This window comes from Pempheris klunzingeri, chromosome 10, assembly GCF_042242105.1.
Source record: "Pempheris klunzingeri isolate RE-2024b chromosome 10, fPemKlu1.hap1, whole genome shotgun sequence".
NCBI classification, from domain to species: domain Eukaryota; kingdom Metazoa; phylum Chordata; class Actinopteri; order Acropomatiformes; family Pempheridae; genus Pempheris; species Pempheris klunzingeri.
Genome location: NC_092021.1, coordinates 24,666,612 through 24,687,171, shown reverse-complemented (window position 1 = coordinate 24,687,171; position 20,560 = coordinate 24,666,612). Strand labels below are relative to the sequence as shown.

At 45.8% G+C, this 20,560-nt stretch overlaps 1 protein-coding gene across 1 annotated transcript; it reads left to right on the top strand.

The window, feature by feature from the left end:
• Nucleotides 1-838: 838 nt before the first annotated feature.
• LOC139208381 (TBC1 domain family member 8) lies at nt 839-20,237 on the top strand. Its single transcript, XM_070838044.1, has 20 exons — nt 839-1,027; nt 6,295-6,405; nt 6,610-6,728; nt 6,932-7,160; nt 7,563-7,803; nt 9,981-10,188; nt 11,529-11,726; nt 11,873-12,022; nt 12,655-12,805; nt 14,330-14,544; nt 15,394-15,511; nt 16,792-17,077; nt 17,624-17,765; nt 17,866-17,964; nt 18,061-18,129; nt 18,218-18,488; nt 18,788-18,853; nt 18,946-19,032; nt 19,121-19,239; nt 19,360-20,237. Exons 1-20 carry the CDS (start codon nt 901-903, stop codon nt 19,756-19,758), a joined length of 3,405 nt encoding a protein of 1,134 aa, XP_070694145.1. The 5' UTR covers nt 839-900; the 3' UTR covers nt 19,759-20,237.
• The last annotated feature ends 323 nt before the right edge of the window (nt 20,238-20,560 follow it).

The following is a 20,560-nucleotide window of genomic DNA, read 5'->3' as shown; positions in this document are numbered from 1 at the left end:
CATAGTAGCTCTTCATTAATGGGTCTTCCGGTCTACTTTGTGGTGTTACCGATAAACTTTACATCCGGGGAGCACAAAACATTTGTCAAAGTAGCTTTAAGTGTTCAGTTAATCAATATTAAAGCGACCCTGTGTGTGCTTTTCAAAGTCTTCTGATGATGAAAGTTTTTGTCTATAGAAAAATGAAACATACATCCAGCAGGAGGCGCTGAAGTTGGAACATTTCACTTCCTACAGGAGCTTTAAAGTCTCTCATAAACTAGTGGAGGGGTTTTTATTGATTATAACATTTATGCTTGTAAGTTAAAGAGACTTTTACCAGATAGTTAGAAGTTTCTTTACTTTATTTCTTTCTATTTATCTTATGTACTCATAGTGAAAGTGAATTCACGTTGTGGTTATTTTCACAACCTTTTTTTTACAGTAAGGAAGCAGAAATTGTGCAGCTGAAACATCCTGGAAGTCTGTGGAGAAAACACATTCGTATTTTCAAATTCTTCTATATTTAACAACAAACAATTACCAAGAGTGTCAAAGTCAAAACATATCTGAAAAAACAACCTCTTATTGTGAGTCTGGGATGTGAAATCATTTTGTAGAGGAATATCAAGTATGTGTTTTTTTTTAAAGTGCAGAGTGTGTTGGTGCAGAGTGAGTCATCTTCGTCACTAGAGGATCTTTGGCTGGTGTGTACAGCTGCTGTGAGCAGCAGAAGTGAAGCGAGGAAGTCCGAAACCTGCAGCTGTCGGGAGCGCAGGACAAACATGGAGAGAGCCGACAACCCTCCGCGGTAGGACCGGAGCAGGCCGCTGCCGAGCCGGAGGAGGTTTAGACACCGAGACCGAGACCGGGACCGAGGGAGGGGGGGCTGCTGCCTCCGGTCCCTCCCTGCTGGAAGAAATGTGGCTGAAGCCGGAGGAAGTTCTGCTGAAAAACGCTCTGAAGCTCTGGGTGACCGAGAGGAGCAACGACTTCTTCCTCCTGCAGAGGAGGAGAGGCCACGGAGAGCCGACAGGCAGGATCACAGGTAGAGAGACACACCTGGGGCTCAGGGGGGGGCAGCGGGACAGGGACAGGTATAGGACAGGGACAGTACAGAGAGAGTCAGCTGTCAGGGTCAGAGGTCACCAACAAAAGCAGGAGAGACCACAGGGGGGGCAGGTGGGGTCACAGGTAAACAAGGGGGCGTGTCCAAAGGGGGCGTCCCAGGGAGATCTTCATGAATCCAACCACAGGGATCACAGGAAAGCCCCTCTTCCTGATACTCAAGTGTGTGTGTGTGTGTGTGTGTGTGTGTGTGTGTGTGTGTGTGTGTGTGTGTGTGTGTGTGTGTGTGTGTGTGTGTGTGTGTGTGTTACTATGGCAACTGATGCCCCAAACCTGACCCGGGGTCAGTCAGTTTTCAGGCTCCAGCTCTCAACTACAGTTTGTCTGTAGTTTGGTTCAAACTTAGTCTGAAACTTCTCACCTCCTACGTAGAAAACCTGTTCCTCAGAGGCCTCCGGGGTGAAATCAGCAGCAGAGAGGGGCTTTCTGGAGCCGCCACGCCTGCTGGTCGGGGACAAACTGAGCCAAGTTCACTTTTGATTAACTTAACTTTGATTAACTGCACACTTAGATATCTTACCTCTCTTTATTCTGACTTGATGGGATCTTACTTTAACTGGTACTCTATTTAAACCAGGTTTATGGAACAGATTCAGTCTGAATCAGCTGAACTGGACTCAGGCTTCATGGATTCATAGCATAGAAAGAGGATTTTCCACTTTTTAAATGCAAAATCTTTGGAGTTTGACTGTTGATTATACAACACAAGTCATATTATTTAGTTGTGGGTCTCTTATTATTCTTGCTGATGTGTTTAATTTGTTAAAATATTCACTGGAAACCTACAAACTAGCTGTGTTTGATGTTATCATGACTCACATGTCTAATAAGAATTGTGGCAGTGCTACAAGGGGCATATATATATATATAGAATCCCATGCTTCAACACTAAGTGTGATATTCAAGAGGAACAATCTTGTGAGCCTACAGGAGACGTTGATGCTGTAAATATGACAGGATCACTGTGCAGAAGCTGGTAAAAATATGTGTTCAGTGATCTTCAGATCTGCGACGAGGTGTTTGTTGCAGCTGCAGCCCGTCTGACTGTTTCCCAGAGTTCTCCAGGATGGCCTGCCGCCGTTTCCTCCGCCTCACTTCCTCCCCGTGCTTCGTATCAGTCCAACAGGTTTTGCTGACAACTCTCATTCGCCTCGTGGGGTAGATTTATGCGACGTTATCACTAAACCAGGTTGATACGACCGGCCTCTTCTTTGTGCTCTTCCTTGTTTCCTGTGGAGAAACCAGGGCAGATCTCTGCTCATAAAATAGAATAGTAGGAACTTCCTGGCCGGGGTTTACTTAATGTATGTGTTTGTTCCCGCTGTTCTCGTAGCGAGGCGGGTGAAGGGTCAAGTCCTGTTGTCACATCGTTCAACATTAACTAACGAAGCGTTCCTGCCACACAGGCGGAAGAAACAACGTGGAGCAGAGCTCTCTCTTTTATGGCTCAGGCTTTTTTTTTTTTTTTTTTTTTATGCTTCCAGCTGTAAAGATAAAAGCAGAAACTGAAAATCAGTGGAGTCTCGGAGCTGTGAAAACAAACTTTCCAGCCCCATCACACCCGTAATGACATAGTTTCAGCAGGATTTCTGAGAAGGGCTGGGCAGCTGAACATCTGCGGCTCATCGGCCCTTCATACCAGTCTCCTGCTCTTATTTCCAACCAAATACTTTTCTCTGTAAAGTCCACCTTCTGCTTTTCTTTAAAGTTTCTATATTAGCCATCATTCGGTGCGTTAAACTACAACAACAGTCTTCAGACAGAAAGTAGATCTGCTTCTTTCCTGCAGGCGTCACAAAGGTTGACAGAAGCCTTTATGTCTCCACAGCGGTGTGACCACGACTCCCTTTCCTGGAGGGTTGACTCGTGTAAACCCCTTCTGGGCTTTGTGGTGACAGATGGAGGGCTTTTGCGTTGCCAGGCTGCCGCGGTCGCAGCTTCAGGCGGGCCGGCTTTGACTCTGAGATGTGGTTTTAACGCCTGGCTGAGAGCCAGAGCTGCCTGTTTGTCGGAGATGTTATCTCCGCTCTGCTCCACCTGCTCGCAGGAAAAGCCACGACACCTCTGGATTTTTAGGCTCGAGACAGACGACGTTTCATGCTGCTGATCGGTGTCAAACATACTCTGACTTCAAGCATCACGACGTTAACAAACAGTGGACTTTCCAAAGGTGGAAAAGCCGCAGCATTTAGTCTCTCACAGGACTAGAACGGTCTCTAGTGAATCCCCTTCTGATGAAATACTTTCAGGGTTAGCAGCTTTTTGGCAGTGTCACTGTAGTTTCACTGCAGATTTTATGGGCTGCCAACCCTGAAGCTGTTGAGTTAAACAACACACTCAGCGTCCAGAATGTGGGAGGACTGATACTGGTTCTTCTTCTTCTTCTCTCCATGTATCATTCGGTGTGGACGTATATCTCCTCTCCTGTGTGTGCCAGGCTGCAGAGGGCTCTGATAAACAGAGACGGAGACCCGCCTGCACCCATCTTGTTCACTCACGACTCTGAAATGCAGGATTGTAGGTTGGGCTGATCTGGCTGATAACGCTGCCTTTGGAAGCAGAAAATAGAGCAAAATAAAGCTGAGTGTCAAACCTGCAGTGTACTAGTAGGCCACCATAAGAGCCACCAGAGCCTGAAGTAAAACCACAGTTAGAAAAGTCCTCAGTGAGAAACAGGACAGAGGAGCTTTCAGTGTGCATCATTCATAACATCAGTATTCAGTCCACTGAAACGTGGAAGAGGAGAGCTTATGTTTTTACTGTTATTTGGACAAGATCAGTGTTTGCAGTTTGGGATATGAAGCTCATAGCCATTTGAAACGATAACTTTAACCCTCTACTGCCTGAATTTATTTACAATTACATAAAAAAATTAATGATTTGTGTTTTTGCATTCAAGCAGATGGTAAATGAAGTGGAGATTGTTAATTTGAATATAGCATAGCATAGACTAGTATAATAAAATATATATGTATATGCGCATAGAATATATATATATATATTTATTTATGTATGTATGCATCTATGTATATATACTGTATACGTAGAAGATGCCTCAACCGGCATTAGTGGGATGCAGAGGCCACCTCAGCTGCATCAAGACCGGAAGAGGTTTGAAGCGAATTCGTGACAGCAGTCAACAAAGGGTTAAATGAACGCTCTCCATTGACAGAAACAGTCATTTTGCACTGTAGTTGCTGGTGTCTCATACTTGTGTAACACAAACTAATGAACTGATGGAAGCAGCTGTAGACCAGCCAAAATAGCTGTTTTTGTCAATGGAGTCTGGTGGGTTTGAATAGCGGGACACAACGGCCGTTTGTGGTTAAACCAAAAGGATCTTCCAGGTCTCTCTCTGTAGGGATCCTTTCCATGATGCTGTCACACACTCAGAACAACACTCTGAGCCCGTCAGTGGATCAAACACTTTTAATGGACGTACTTTGATCGGGTGCAGTTGCCCAAATGATTATATTGCAGCCTGTTCTCAGTGATTTTGTAGCAACCAGCTACTCGAGTTATCCTGTAACTCTTCAATCAATCATTATTGAAAATGTGAGACTCCGGTCTGTGTTGTTGCTGCTGTTGGTTCCTGGTTTGTTTAGGGGGAAGGCCGCCATCAGAGCCTCGCTCAACCTGTTTTTCAGTCACTTCTTCATCACCAGAGCATCTGGTGTTCTAGTGAACAGTGTGGTAGGAAAACATGCAGCACTTTCTTTGTCCACACGTCAGAACTGAGCAGTGAAACAACTTCATGTCAACATTAAAACACTGTTTTTAATGATCAGGTGTGTTTTTAGGCCCCCACACAAAACGCCAGGGTCGGATTCTTCCTTTAATATCAAGTTTAAGCTTCCTTTTTAAAATGTTTGTTTGTGAATCACATACATGTTTGATTGCTGATGTTTCAATGCAAAGTTCACTGTAAAGCTAACTGTATAAATACGGTAGATGGGGTTAATGTGGTAATGTGTTAATCTTAGCTGCTGCTTCATGTTGCACAGGTGTCAAATATTAATCACTCATTTACAAAATACATAAAGAGTGAAGCTGCTGCAAGTCTCCCTTAAAAAGACTTGTTGTTCACTTATCACACAGCTGTTATACAGTTAGTTTGGGCTCGACGCACATGAGAGAAAGTCGTTATGTTATGTTAATGTCAAGTGCTACAAAGAGAGATGTTATCTGGGGAGCGTGACTCTGATTAGCAGTGGTTTACAAAGATGATGCAGCTTCAGCTCGTTCAGAACATGCACGTCTGTGTGTTTGTGGTCAGTCTCTAGTCGCTGTTTTCACACTCGACTCTTCTAAACTGTGATGAGGGTTCGTTCCTTCCTCTCCGCTGTGCCTCCTGAGTTTAACTGCTCGCAGTGACTCTGTAATGTGTTCATGCCTTTGAGTGAAACACATCTGCACACTGGCAAATAAGTTTTCAGGTTTACATGGCCGACATCCCGTCTGGACAAGCTTTCATTCATATTAAGGCACGTTTTGCCACACAGTGGATGCAGGTGCAGTTTAATCACCTAACTTTGACACCAGCAGTATGAAAATGTACAATAACTAATGTTACTGCTAATATCACTAAGAACACTATAGATGATGACAGTAATGATATTATAATGGTGTAAGATTAGCCTGTACAGCCCCGTATAGTTAACAAATCAGGGCAGATAGCAGAATTAAATGTATACATAAGAACTTTATCGATGTAGAAAAACAAACGTAATGTCTTCTGTTGTCTTGTGGCTCCAGTCCAAACCTCTCTGCCTGCTTTAGGTCTGCTGGTGTGTTTCTGTCATCCAGCTGTGAAATATCACCGTCTGTGTGTGAACTCTTCGCCTTTCTTTCCACTTTCTAAGGTGTTGGAGTTGCCGTCGGGTTAGTTTTTGTCTATGATGACAAAATGAGATCACAGTAAAGTGAAATTGATATTTAAATCGAAGTGAGTTCCACAAAATGTAGTCAGCATGTGTGTGTGTGAGCTCTGCTGTAGTCACAGAGGTGTGCACACGTGTTCTGCCACCAGCTTGTTCTCTGGTTTTTATCTTACTTTGTTTGCTAATCTGAGTTCGCGGTGCCTCGGGTAGCTAATTATAGTTCTGACTAGAAAACCGCAAACACACTAAATGGTGCACAGTTTCCTGAGCTGGTTCTCTGATCCTCTTCGCCTCTTCGTCTCTGCAGGTCTGCTGGTGGGGGCTCTGGACACAGTGCTGGACTCCAATGCCAGGGTCACGCCCTTCCGAATCCTCCTCCAGGTTCCCGGCTCCCAGATCAGCTGGGTGATCGCCAGTGGTGAGCTGAACCATCAATTCTCCACCGTCCTGTCTTTCTCTCAGCTCTCTTGTTTTATCAGTTCACTTCAGACACTCTGCTGTTTTTTTTTTTTCCTCCATTCTTGGTTTGTTTTGCTTTGTTTGCTTTTCTGTACTGACTCATCAGACGGGTCACAGCTGTTAAACTCCCCCCCTGGGACTTGTCTGTCTGTTTGCCTGCCAGGAGCTGCTGTAGAGGAGGTGAACAAGCACTGGGACTGGCTGGTCCACAACCTGCTTCACTCCCTGTCTGTGTTTGAGAACAAGGAGGATGTTGCCAGCTTTGTCAAAGGAAAAGTCAAGGTGGGAAACCTGCCCGCGCCGCCACGAATCCTGTCGGAGGATTATTACAGATTCAGAGACGTGCTGACAAAGATTTTCCTGTGGATTTAAAAAGGATTTGAGGCATTTGTTGGATCAAAGTCAAACATCTGCCTCACTGGGATTATATGATGATGAAAACTTAAATCCTTTAGTGATGCTCTGCTACGCTCCCTCCTCTTTAGGGCCTTATTGCGGAGGAGGTTCGGGGGCGTCAGGCCGCCCAGGAGGAGGACCCGGAGAAGTTCAGGGAGGCGCTGCTGAAGTTCGAGTTGCACTTTGGCCTCCCTCCGTCGGAGAAGCTGGTGACGTACTACTCCTGCTGTTGCTGGAAGGGACGGGTGCCTCGGCAGGGCTTCCTCTACCTCAGCATCAACCACATGGCTTTCTACTCCTTCCTGCTGGGGAAGGAAGGTCTGTATACTAAAGTGAGGGCTCTGAAATCAGTCAGTCAGGGGCTCCTTCCCTACATCTTAGTTACAAAGTTTGAACAATTACACCCACGTGTGTGTTTGAAAAGGTTGTGGCTTGCTGCTTTTACATTGGGTTACAATGGATGTCAATGGGAAGATGATTAAAGTGTCCTTTGGAAGATTCATGCAGAATAATCAGTTTCTTCTTAAACAATTCTCACCTTACCTGAAAAACTTTGACTGACAAGAGCTTGAGTTCATTAATAATAAAGTTATTTTGTAGGCAAACACTGTCTTCATATGCAAGAAACTTTTCCACAACAGCAATTGAGTTGATTTTTTCCTACTTTTAAATCTGATCTCAGTCTGAAGAAGCTATTTTACCTTCTTCTCTCCTCCCCAGTGAAGTTCGTGATCCCCTGGGCAGAGATGACACGGCTGGAGCGGGTCTCCGCCGGTCTGATGACGGAGGCGATCCGGGTCGGCACACGGCAGCGGCAGAGGGACTTCTCCATGTTCCTGAACCTGGGCGAGGCGTTCGGGGTCATAGGTCAGCTGGCTGACATTGCCCTCAGGCGGCTGCTGGACAGCGAAGGCCTGGAGCTGGACCGAGTCCTGCAGCAGCCCACACGCATCACCAAGAGGTCAGTGCTGCTTCTGGCATCCTTTACCAATGTGGACTGACAGAGAACAGCCTAATAACGCCTGATGACACAGGATGTGTCGGAGGTTTGATGAATTATAACCTGAGGTGTATTTACAGTCACACTTGAGAGAATCTCCCATGAAAAAAGAGACACAGTTTCTGTAGCTGAAGACATTTTTAGAAGCCTTAACAGATGAGAGATAACACACACACACACACACACACACACACACGTCTGATATCCTGATGTGTTGTGTCTTGTTTTTCTGTTAGTTTCGTTACCAGACGTTTTCACAGTCAGCGACGTCGACTGCACAAACATTTTATGCCACTTTAGCTCACAGCGTTCTTCCCTCACTTATTTCTGTCTATGTAAAAACAAATAAAGCACCTGAGCAGCAGGGCAGATGTATGACAGACCACAAGTTCTCTTTTTTTATACCTGTGAATGTGTCATTGTTTGTGCAGTAGATGGGGTTGAGGTGATAGCTGAAAAACGGAAGAAGAAATTACAGAGTCCAAAATAGGTTAAAAAAAAAAAAAGAAGAGAAAAAAATAAAGTTGCAAATCCCCATGCAGACAAAACGGTGGATGAACGTGAAAACACAAACATAACGAATGAAAAAGGCAGTAAAATGTGGGAAGAAGATAGTAAGTATGAATAATCCACCACTCCTCTTCATCCCCTTCATCCTCCCCTATAACCCTCCTAAAGACACTGTGCCCTTCTCTCTATATATATAGAATCACTTGGCTGACACAGATCTGTAAATACGTTTTAAACAGCAGCAGCAGGTGCTTGTTTCACTTTCTTTGCAGTCTCAGTTTTGGTTGTAGGATGGTTAATAGATAACATCTTTTTGAAACCTTATTAACTGAGGCTGTGCTGGTTTAAAAAACCTGAAGTAATAACCCACAAACCATTTGTTTCTGCCAAGTAAACCTCACACCGGCGTTTTTACCACCTTCTGTGAAGTCCTTCTGCACATTGAACGTTTTCTGTCGCTCAAAAACAATTTTTTCCATTCGTCTCACTTGCCCTTTTGACTTAAAGGAGACATATTCTGCTCCTTTTCAGGTTTATATTTGTATTTGGGGGTCCTACTAGAATCTGTTTATATGCTCAAAAACACATTATCTGTCTCATATTGCACAGTCTGCTCTGATTGGTCAGCTCCTTCAGCGAGCGCTGCCAAACCACTCCATCAGCTCTGCTGTCTCCCAAGAGGAAACACATTACTGAGCAACACGCTGACGCTGAACAAGGCCATTTGTTCAAAAGATCTCTGCACGTGACGTCAAAAACAGGGCCCAAACTAAACCAGGCGTTTATATTTAGTGAGAGACGGAGCAGGACGACGAGAGAGAGGTTAGTTTGTGGACACCAGGGACTCATATCGATGTTAAAAGACATTACTGTGCATATCCTCCATTATTCATTGTACTGTCCATCCGTCCATAGCTGAGCTGTGTGAGCGTCTCTCTGAGAGGGGAATTAAGTCATTTGTGTCACAGTGCAGAGAAAAACAAAACAATCACTGTGTTTAAAACTGAAATCATCTCCTCGGGGCTCAAACCAGACTTTGGCTTCTCGTCAAGCAGGGCAGTACACTTCCTGTCATGACCGTCTGTAGGCAGAGCCCCCGGTCCAGATCTGCCTCCGCATCCATCCATAGATACACAAAGGGCCTGTGTGTTGCATTTTAGAGTAACTACAGTAACAGCGAGGACCTAATTTCTCAAAAGTTGGGCAGGAATCGCCTCATACATGACTCTGCAACCCCAAAAATGTACTCTCTGTTTCCATGAAGGCTGGTCAGACATCCCAGAACATGCAGCACGAGTGTCCACACTGGGTTTGTTTGAAACAAACATGGAATAAAGAAATCACACGACGTTGTTGACCAGTAGCTGCTGGTGGCTGATGGGGGTCAGACGTGGGAGATCTTCAGATCTTCAGGGGGTGTTCAGCTGCTCTTTTGGGGGCGTAGGAAGAATCCTCGTTGCTGCCGGGATTCTTTGAGAGCTCCTTTTAAAGAGCAGCTCTTTTTCTGTAAACCCACCTGTTAAAAAAAGATGAATGTGTCTCACTGCAGTGGTCAACTTTAAGACGTTTTCCTGCAGACCTGACTGAAGCTGTTTTCCGAGCTGTGTCTGTGTGTCACCCCCCCCCAGGATCCTAGAGGAGCAGGCGTTAAGGGAGTACGTCCTGGCTCTGTTTCGGCTTCCTCGCGGCGAAAGACTCCACGAGGTGGCCTCCTGCTCGGTGTGGACTCCCCACGCTCGCTGCCACGCGGCCGGGACGCTCTACACCACTGACAGCTACCTGTGTTTCTCCAGCCGAGAGGAAGGCGCCTGCGTCCTGCTCATCCCCCTCTCAGAGGTACGGTGCCTGCATGTCCGCCTCAGTGAGGCCTCCTCCTCCTCATCACAGAACAAATGCTGTAATATTTAGGGAACACATCACTAAGTTTCTTTCTCAACACACGCCCCTTGTAGGGGACACCAGGCCACATTACACATTACACTGTAAAACAAAATGTAAAACCTGCTCTGAAAGTCATTTTTAACAAAATCTTCTTTTCTCTTTATCAGAAAGTTTCTGTAGGAAGCTTTTATTTCCTGTGATGTTTCTTAAGCGGCCTCTGTTTACTCTTCCAGCTGCTGGTTACAGAGTAACACATGGGCTGGTTTCATGTGGCTGGTGATGTTTTCACACTAACACATTCCAGTGCAGAGGAGGGGGGGTGGTTATCTACTGCAGTAGTGAAAGTGGCCTTCGGCCTTCAGGAGAATAAACGGCTACTGTGAAATTAGTGAACTAAGTTAAGCTCCTGTGTCACGTGAGAACAGTGCACCTTTTGTCCCTTAAAGCCCTTAAATGATGTATGAGGAGTCAGCGAACTCCCTCAGGGTGACCTGATGTGGTCATTAATGACGATAACGACCAGATCGCTGCACATTATCAGCCACATGTGGCCTCGTAGTAACAGGAGTGAAGTCTCTGCAGTGGTACCATGTGTGAGAATGAAGCTGGATGATTGAAGCTCTTCATTATTTGTTCTACAGTCGTTCTCAGTTTAGTTCGTTATGAGAAGTGGAGATTAGCACCAACAATATGACTCATGAATACTTTCTTCCCCCTCTGCTGCACTTTAATCGCCCGTTTCCTCTTTTCTCTGTCGAAGCATTGTCTTCAAAAGAATCTAATCAAATCTGCCCGCCAATCTGTCACTGTGAATGAGGCATAATTCCTCTTCTGCTCCTCCAGATCCTCTTTAGCCTCTCCTTTACTACTGCAGATCTTTTACTTTTACTTTTTCTCATCTCAAAGGCTGTGCTCCACTTACTGTAAGTGATCCAGCGAGATAAATGAACTGTGAATCTGTCTGCCTCTCTCATCTGTAGGTTTTACTGATTTTTATTGGTGATTTTGTGGAATTAAATCCAAAAATGGGTGGAAAAGGTGTCTTTTTTGCCCAAATACAGGAGCAATAGCTGTTGTTAGTTGCATGTTTTTTTTCTAAAATGAAAATCCAGCAGCAAAATTAATTCAATTTGAACTATGATAACTGGTTGTGGACCTGAAATTCTGCTATATGACCACAAAAAGTTATGAGGGCAGTTTCTAGTGTCTCTTCCAACACAAGCAGTGGGAACCAGCCTCCTTTTCTTTCTCCTTTCATCACGTTTTGATGCCCTGCTTCCTCCACACTCTCTCAGGTGCTGTCCATAGAAAAGGCCGAGAGCACCAGCATCCTTCCCAACCCCGTCATAGTGAGTATTCGGACGAAGAAGGCCTTCCAGCTGATCGAGCTGCAGGACAGAAACGAGCTGGTGGAGAACCTGAACTCCAGACTCAGAGCCCTGCAGTGGAAACAGTCCATGTTCCGCAGCAAGAGAGGCAGCAAGAGGAGTATGGTGCGTGTGATGGTTTCAAGTTTATTTGTCTCAGAATATTCTGAATGGGTTCATGTGGATGTTTTGTGGTAAAATGTGACCCTCGAAACAACATCTGATCATGAAGTCAAACTCTGGAGCTTGACATGTCTGATATTTTCCCCCAGAGCTCCCCGACGCCGTACTACACCTTCTACTACGACACTGGGTGCTCGGATGAAGAAGAGATAGAAGAGCAGGTTTTGCGAAACACCGTCAACAGCGAGGCTCTGATGACGGCCTTCCACCAAAACAAACCAGGAACCAACGGCAACAAGGTAAAAGTCCAACTCACATTTTCATGTGTTCAAGTTACAGGATAAACTGGGCCTCATTTTTACACAAAACCTTTTGTAACTGGTCCAGTACATCTCAGCCGTGTAACCGTCAGGCACCAAGATTAAAGTACATCCACTAAAAGTGTTTTTGGCACTGACAGGCTCAGATTGTTATTCAAAGTGTCTGACAGCATTACAGAAAGGAGCCCTGCAGAGAGAGACCTGGAAGATCTCTTTTGTTTAATCATTATATGAGTCCTTAGCAAGCCACCAGACTCCAGTGACAAAAACAGCGATTTAACATCGTAGTGGCTGGTCTACAGCTGTCTCAATCAGTTAGGTTGTTTGTGTTACTCAGTGACTTTGGTGTCTTAAAGGGTTAGTTCTGATACAACTTGATATTTCTGTGACACATAATAACAGAAACAAACTGACTCATCGAGGCAGTGGTAGACGAGCCACTCACATGCTCTGTGTAGTAAAATTACTGCTTTTGTCAATAGAATCTGGTGGGTTTGAATTCGGTTCTTTTTGTTTACACAAATAGTCCCCCAGGTTTAACAGTGCTGCAGTTGGAGTATTGCTGTTTCTCCACTAACATGTTTGTCTCTGAATCTGTGTGCTGGTATCAGAGCATGGAGCCGGTGAAGGAGCGGCTGTGGGAGGATCATTTCTTGGAGTTCGGTCGCGGCGTCCACATGTTTCGCACAGAGAAGATCCAAAGACTTGTTGCCATGGGGATCCCAGAGTCACTGCGAGGGGAGCTGTGGATGACGCTATCTGGTAAGAGAGCCAGAAACATGAAGGTGGCAGCTGAAATGATGGAGCCTGTGTGAGAACCAGAGTTTAGACACCAGACCTCACTTCTTCAAGGATCCGTTTTAGGGTCAGGATTTAGGTTTAAGGTTTAAGGTTAGATCATGATCGGAACAATAATTCACTCAATAACATTTGTAGTGTAGGTTTATTTTATAGTCAGTGGGACAAAATGGACAAAAGAAGAGATTATAATGAAACTGGTGCTGTTTGTTTGTGTTTCCAACGTTTAATGCACCTTCATTTACATGAATGGTGCTGGTGAATTGTTAAGAGAAGCAAAGATGATGGATTTTACGCTCTGCAGAGCACAAGATAAGTTCACAACAGGCGCAAACTAGTGACTAAAATACGACAATGATGCTCAACGAGGCTAAAGTTAATGTCTTGCTGCGTTAAGAGCGTGAATCACTGTGTGACACTGGTGCAGTCATCTGACGAGGAAACGCCAAAATGATGTTTCCTGCATCGTGAGATTACAAAGAAAAACTGCGATTGTTGCATGGTTTCATCTCTTTAAGCTTAAAAAAGCCTAAATCCTAAAAGCTGGACTGTTCAGGCCCGTCGTCACTGGAGGGTCCTCACAGAGACAGGAGCACAGGGATGTGGGTTTGAACATGGCGGAGCGTCACATCCTCTTCTGTCCATCTGCTGCAGCTCCTTTTTTAAGTCAAAACCAAACCGGCAGCTTTTATTTCGGTCGGCTGTCAGTTCCTCAGCTCGTTCTCACTGAGGAAGGACACGTGTTTGGAACCGAAACTGAACGAGGAACAAAAAAAGACTTTGGGGACAAAACCTCAAAGAAACTGATTATTAGTGGGTTTTTTTGCAATATTCTCATATTATCGTATATTTATGTTACAATATAAATATAAAGAAGAATTAAATATCTGACATATAGGACAGCTTGTGTTGGTTTATGAACTGTTTCATCGCCGAGTGTGTGAATGAGATCTTCTAATTGAAGGGAAAAGAAAGATTTATGCTTTTGTTTGGTCATATTTTGCACATTAATCTATAAACACTGACTCTCCCCTTTGAGTCTTTCTCTTCTGGTGCCCAAACGTCTGAGGGGGAGTGTTGGTGTAATATAAAACACTGCATGCAGAGCCGGGGTTTATAAATAGAGAATAAGCTCGTTCCTACATGCAGAAAAGAGCAGTGAAGAGCAGAAGAACACCTCGCTGGCTGGACTCTGACGTCTATGTGATGTTTGATGTTGGTGAGAGAGCTCAGGAGGCCGGTGGTCTCTGTCCTGCAGGTTTTGGTTTATTTGGGTTATCAAATGTCATCAAATGAGCCGTTTATGCTCAGCATCTGTTTCTGCTTTTGGTTTGAACATGAAAACCAACTTGAAGAGGCTTGAAGATGCCACAGATGGATAATGAGTCACCATAAACTACCGTCATAGAGGCTGAGGCTGTTTAGAAAGAAGAAGGAAGCTGTTTTTGACCTGCTTACTGACCGTATCTCCACGTCTGCTTTGTGCAGATGCATCCTCAGAGCTCGAGGCCCACCAGGGCTACTACGCCAGCCAGGTGCAGAAGTCGATGGGCCAGAGCAACCTGGCCACGGAGGAGATCGAGCGGGACCTTCACCGCTCCCTGCCGGACCACCCCGCCTTTCAAAACCCCACCGGCATCGCCGCCCTGAGACGCGTCCTCACCGCCTACGCTCACCGCAACCCCAAGATCGGATACTGCCAGGTAAGGGCCTGGAGATCTGAGCGCTGTGCTGGATGGTGATGTGGCAGGAGAAGTAGAAGCTCATGGTTTGGTTTCAGAGGTGGGTGGTTACAGTCAGAGGACACGTGAGGCTAAACAAGACATTTCATTTAGATGTGAGTACTGAGTGTACTAGTACACTGACTTTACCTACTGATGGAGACTCCATACTGTACTGATGGACAGACAGACAGATAGATAGATGGTATATGCTGGTGCACTAAGAACAGGGTTCACACAAGGAGCTGGAGGTGCTTGAAGTACTTGAATTTGGCTTTTGAAATCCTGGAACACCTTGAAAATCAGACGTTTTCTAACTTCCGTCTTTAAAAAAATTGAAATTGAAATTAAAAAACAGAAGAGTTGCAGTTTGTTTCTTCAACTTTCCCTCAGGGGTGAAAATCAGCCTTTAATTCTCACATTAAATGTTATAGATTTCAAGGGACGTGACATTTCTGGCCCCGATAACAACACATGACAAGATCTCATATGTCAGATCTCTGTAATGAGATGGATAAAACATGAAACATAAAAAACATGTCAACCCAAAATAAAAGGTTGTTTTTCACTAAATAGAGACTGATCGTGATCATTGATCGGCTCCCTTCGTGCTCCAAGTGTACAAACCCTCTCGCTGCCGATTGTGGAGGAAAAACAGCTTCATCCTTGAAAATAACAAAAGAGAGTGCTTGAAAAAGTACTTAGAAGTCCTTGAATCTGTTTGTATGAACCCTGGAACGAGAGGGAAGGAAGAGAACAAGGTTTAAAGATATGTGAGCGACTAAATCAAGGTGGTTTAAACAGTTTTTAACAGCGTCTCTCTGTGTCCAGTCCATGAACATCCTGGCGTCGGTGCTGCTGCTCTACGCCAAAGAAGAAGAGGCTTTCTGGCTGCTGGTGGCTGTTTGTGAGAGGATGCTGCCCGACTACTTCAACCGCAGGGTGATCGGTAAGAGGTCAGGGGTCAGGGGTCAGACAGGAGGAGAGCGACGAAGCGTTTAGCAGCTTCCTCTTCATCGTAAACACACAAATTATATAACGTCCTGTAACCACAGTGTAATTTGCTGAACCATTAAAGAGCAAACGACCCTCCGACTGTTTTATGCAGTGGTTGTTTGTTCTGAGCTGCTGCTTCTCAGAAAAATCCAACCCAAAGGCGTATTTTTGTCCTCTAAAACAAGAGCTCATTTCCTGTGTTTGTGGCGCTTGTTTATTTAAGACATGTGAGGTTCATTTGAAGCAATTTCCTCCTCCTTTTAACGTCCAGACAATTCAGAGCGTCTTTTCACCCCTGAATCGGCAGCGGTTGTGTTCTAAGAATTTATATGTGGAGCAAAGACTCACTGCATTTAAACTAAAAGGTTTGATTTATTATATCTTTTTATTGGCGTCAGCAATTTCCCCGACCCCGTGACAGAAGAGACAGAAAACCAGTGAGTTTATGCTGCTGACGTCTGTGGAAGCACATTTGTGATGAAGGAATACGTTCCACTGTGTGTCCCAAGCCTTTTTTTATGTTTTGAAAAGGATAAAACTATTGTTTTGGTCTCCAGGGGGGGGTTTGTTGACAATATTAAGATGCTGAAATATTCCTTTAAAGCTCCCGGACATGCCTTCATCTGAAAACTATCAACTGTTGCTTATTCTTTGATCAGACAGTTTCTGACTTCAGTCGTCATTCAGCCAATTTTAGACCAAATATTTGTGCAGCTACTTGTGTTGAAACAACAGTGAACATGTCAGAACATTTGTTTGAAGTAAGAAAGTAAAGTTTGTTTAGTGCAGCACTTTTCACAGAACAATGTCACAAAGAGCTTTACAGGAGTAAAAGAACAGTAAATATGATAAAGTCATGAATAAGATCATAAAAACAGATTTAAAAACACCTCGATCACATGAATTAGACAGCAGGAGAGGAAGAAAAGGCCAGTTTGAATAAATATGAGATCTAATGTCTGTTCCATAATGTTGGAGCCTCCTCTTCAAACGCACGATCACCTTTTGTTTCTAGTTGAGGGTCAGAGGATCTCAGGGACCCCCTGGTGATGCACACTGGTGCCCGACCATGCAGGGCTGCAGAAGAAGAACCTTCAGCAGAAAAACACTGAAACAATCCAGATATTGTATCAGAATTTCTAGTTTAGATATTTCTGTGCTCGAGTTACCCCTACACACACACACACACACACACACACAGACGCTTAATGCCTGTTTGAATTCCCCGTGCAGGAGCTCAGGTGGACCAGTCAGTGTTTGAGGAGCTGATCAGGGAGCGTTTGCCAGAACTGGCCGAACACGTTCCAGACCTCTCCTCCCTCTCCTCCGTCTCCCTCTCCTGGTTCCTCACCCTCTTCCTCAGCGTCCTCCCCTTCCACAGCGCCGTCTGCGTGGTCGACTCCTTCTTCTTTCACGGAATCAAAGCCATCTTCCAGCTGGGTTTGGCCGTGCTGGAGGCCAACGCTGCCCAGCTCTCCGCCAGCACGGACGACGGACAGGCGCTCATGATTCTCACGAGGTACGTTTGTGTGTCGGTGTGTTTTTACGACTGCATCATAAAAGAAAACACTATCATCTATGGCGCTCATTCTTGTGCACAAACCTTTAGATGAAATGGTTTCAGGTACGCTCATAAGAAGACTTGGACATTTCTGTGTCTGCAGTAGGTTGAACTGTTGAACTTTGTGAAGCTTTGCAGCATCACAGCACTGGGAGCTGCTTTCTAGCACATGCTGTAGTGACATTTGCAGGCTCTAGTGATTTCACAGTCAGCAGTCCCTAAATATCAGTCCAGCACTTGTGAAACAGCAGCCAGGAACAAGGAAGCTTTGCTGGTTCTTCCTCTGACTGCTTCCTTGAGGCTTTTCTTTGGTAATGGAGCAGAACATCCTTTAAATCCCTCTAAGTTATCACAAGAGGCACAGCCAATCACAGAGGAGCCGGGTTGATGTAAACAAACCTCTCCTGTTACGCCATGAGCTGTAATTCATTCAAGACTTCTGACTGGAGCGAGTGGGGTTGTTTTTATGTTTGAGACAATATTAAACTGCTCTGCTCTCTGCAGTTTTCTGGACCAGGTTGGAAGCGAAGATTCGTCCTGCTGTCCGTCCTCCCCGCCGGCTGCAGAGGAGAGCGGCGGCTGTGACACTGACATCCTGCCTGTGAAGCACGCAAACATCACCGACCTCATCAATGAGTCCTACGAGGTGAGGCGCCTCCGACAGTTCAGAAAGATATCGGCCCTTAATTTACACAGTTTATGTTAAGAGGCTCATTTGGCTGCTCGTGTTTTCGTTTTGTGTTTAGAAATTCGGAGACCTGACCGTGAGGCAGATCGAGAGGCTCCGCTGTCGACACAGAATCCGAGTGCTGCAGGCTCATGAAGACACCACCAAAGAAAACGCTGTGAGCAGACAGAGATTCTGAATGTTTCAGAGTTCATCAAAGAAATGTTTGTAACTCGTGCACTCACCCCTCCGTCTCCCCCGTCTCCCCCGTCAGCTGAGAGTGGTGACTCCAGACGTTGGCATCTCTCCGGAGAACCTGGCCGACATCTACGACCTCTTCAAGGTCTCCTCTTATCCCTTTTTTCTAAATGTGAGGTTCTTGAGGAAACACAGTGATTCATGATCCTAACCTCCTCCTGCACCCTCTGCAGACGGAGCACTTCATCAGTCTGTACTGGGGAGACAGTAGCTCTGCGGCAGCGGCAGAGGCGGCAGCGTGGCGTCACGGTGACTCTGGCCACCACTACGTGGAGCGGCAGTACCGGCTCGACCGGCCCCAGTTCAAGAGCCTGTACGGGCTGCTGACGCCGTGGCCCGGCGGCTCCACCCAGCACGCCGACACGCTGGCCAACCGCACCTTCACCCTGCTGGACCAGGACCGCGACAACCTGGTCGCCTTCAGAGAGTTTACCGGCTGGCTGGGTAAGTAAAGGGAGGGGAGGAGACACCGCTGTACGAGGGGCAGGAGTTCACCCCAGATCTAAAGATCAACCTCATCTCTAGATAACAGGAGAAGTCACACTGTGCATTTTGAAATTTGACTGTGGAGGAAATGAAAGAATGTTCTTTAATGAGAGCTGCAGGACACGCTGAGTGTTTAGTGAGAGAACGTTGTGAATAATATGTTCCAGTGTGTCTGTGTTGTGGTTTGCAGGCTGAAACGGGGGACAGCATTGGACATGTGATGTGTTTTAACCGTCTCTCCTCCTTCTCCCGCTCAGACACTTTGTACTGCGAAGAGCTGAATGAGAAAATAAGGCTGCTGTATCGTCTGCACATCCCACCAGGTCGCTCACCCCGTTAGAGTCATTCGATTTTGAAGATGGAATCAGGGTTGAAATTGATTAATTAACTTTACTCTGTGTGTGTGTGTGTGCAGCTCTGACAGAAAGCGAGGATGACCCCTCGCTGATGAAGAGCCCCCTGGTGTCCACAAACAGACCCCTCTATGTTAATCTGCCCTCTGGTAGGTAAAAACAAGAGATAATAATAATTCAGAGGGTTTTTTCTGTGCCTGGATGTAGAAAATGAGCCGACTGTCTCTGTTGTTTCAGGTGTTGAAGGTGTTGAAGGTGAGGTGAAAGATTACCAGGAGCAGCTGAAGCAGATGCTGCAGGATCTGGCCAAAGAGAAGGAGAAGGATGTGGAGAAGCCTCTGCCGCTCATGAACCAGGTGCTGCTGGTTTCAGAGCTAATCTGTTGGTTTGTTGTACAAATATAAAACAAAACTAAATCTTTGTGAGGACTAAACCCCCTCCATCCCTCCATCCCTCCATCCCTCCATCCTCCACAGCGAGAGTTCATCCAGTTCTGCAAAACGCTCTACAGCATGTTCCATGGCTACCCAGAGGAGAACGACCTCTTCCAGGCCATCGCCAAGGTCACTAGTCTCGTGCTGCAGATCGGCGAGGCCGGCCACCGCGCACCCAGCTCGGGGTCAGAGGCGGCGGGGCGCACGCGGGCGACCTCTGAGGAACCCGGGGACGATGACAGCAGAGGCGCCGAGAGCTCGCCGGCGGAGAACGAGTGGACGGTCAGCTACGCTCAGATCCTGGCGTCCCTGCTGACCGAACAGGTGCTGGTGAACTTCTTCGAGAAGCCCGTGGATCTGACCGCGCGGATCTCCGAGGCCAAGGAGAAGCAGTATCAGCAGCGGGCGGGTTTGCTCACCCTGCAGCAAGGGACCAGGTGACTGAAATGTGACTACAATGTGCAACAGAGACCCGAGCCAGACGTCTAAAGAAGAAAACCACTATCAGTATCATCTGACACAATGTGACAGAGAGCAGCAGCTTCACATTCAGAAGAAAAAGGAAGCTAAAGAGCCTTAACGCCATCTAAGACATTTATATTGATACACTCAGTAGTATGGAGGCGCTGCAGCCACGCTGGCAGGACAAACAGGAGCCCTGGGACTCCCCGACCTCCCAACTGAGGCCACACAATAGTCGAGTCACTGGTACCAGCCAGCAACGTTAGGAACGCCAAACGATGTGGTCGTTTTGTGCTGTGGGCCTGGAGAAATTCTAATTATTGCCTTCTTCTGTCACCGTGTGGATGCCTGCTGTTAAACTGCACAATAATCTGTCGCCACTTTGTAATAAGGAACCTTTTTTATAAAGGATTTATAAGTTGTGACTGATTCACTTTATTAAAGGTCAATAAATCGTGTGCTAATGCTTCATTAATCAGTTAAAAAGCTGTTTTAGGTGGAACATCTGCATATTTAGTATAAATTAAACCTCCAACCATAACTACTGTAAACTTCTGGTGAGGCTGCACAAACAGAGAGTAAAATCCTCCCACTAAATATTCCTTAATGATCCTTCTTGTGAATATTTACGTTATGGCTACAAAGCTAATATTCCAATCTGTGTCCCTTGCTGCCATCCTGTAAATGCTGTTTAGTGTAAGACCCATTCAGCAGACAAAGGAGAGAGAAAAGTGAGGGAGAAGATGTCTTGAGTTGAGAATGAAAGAAGAAGGAGGCCGAG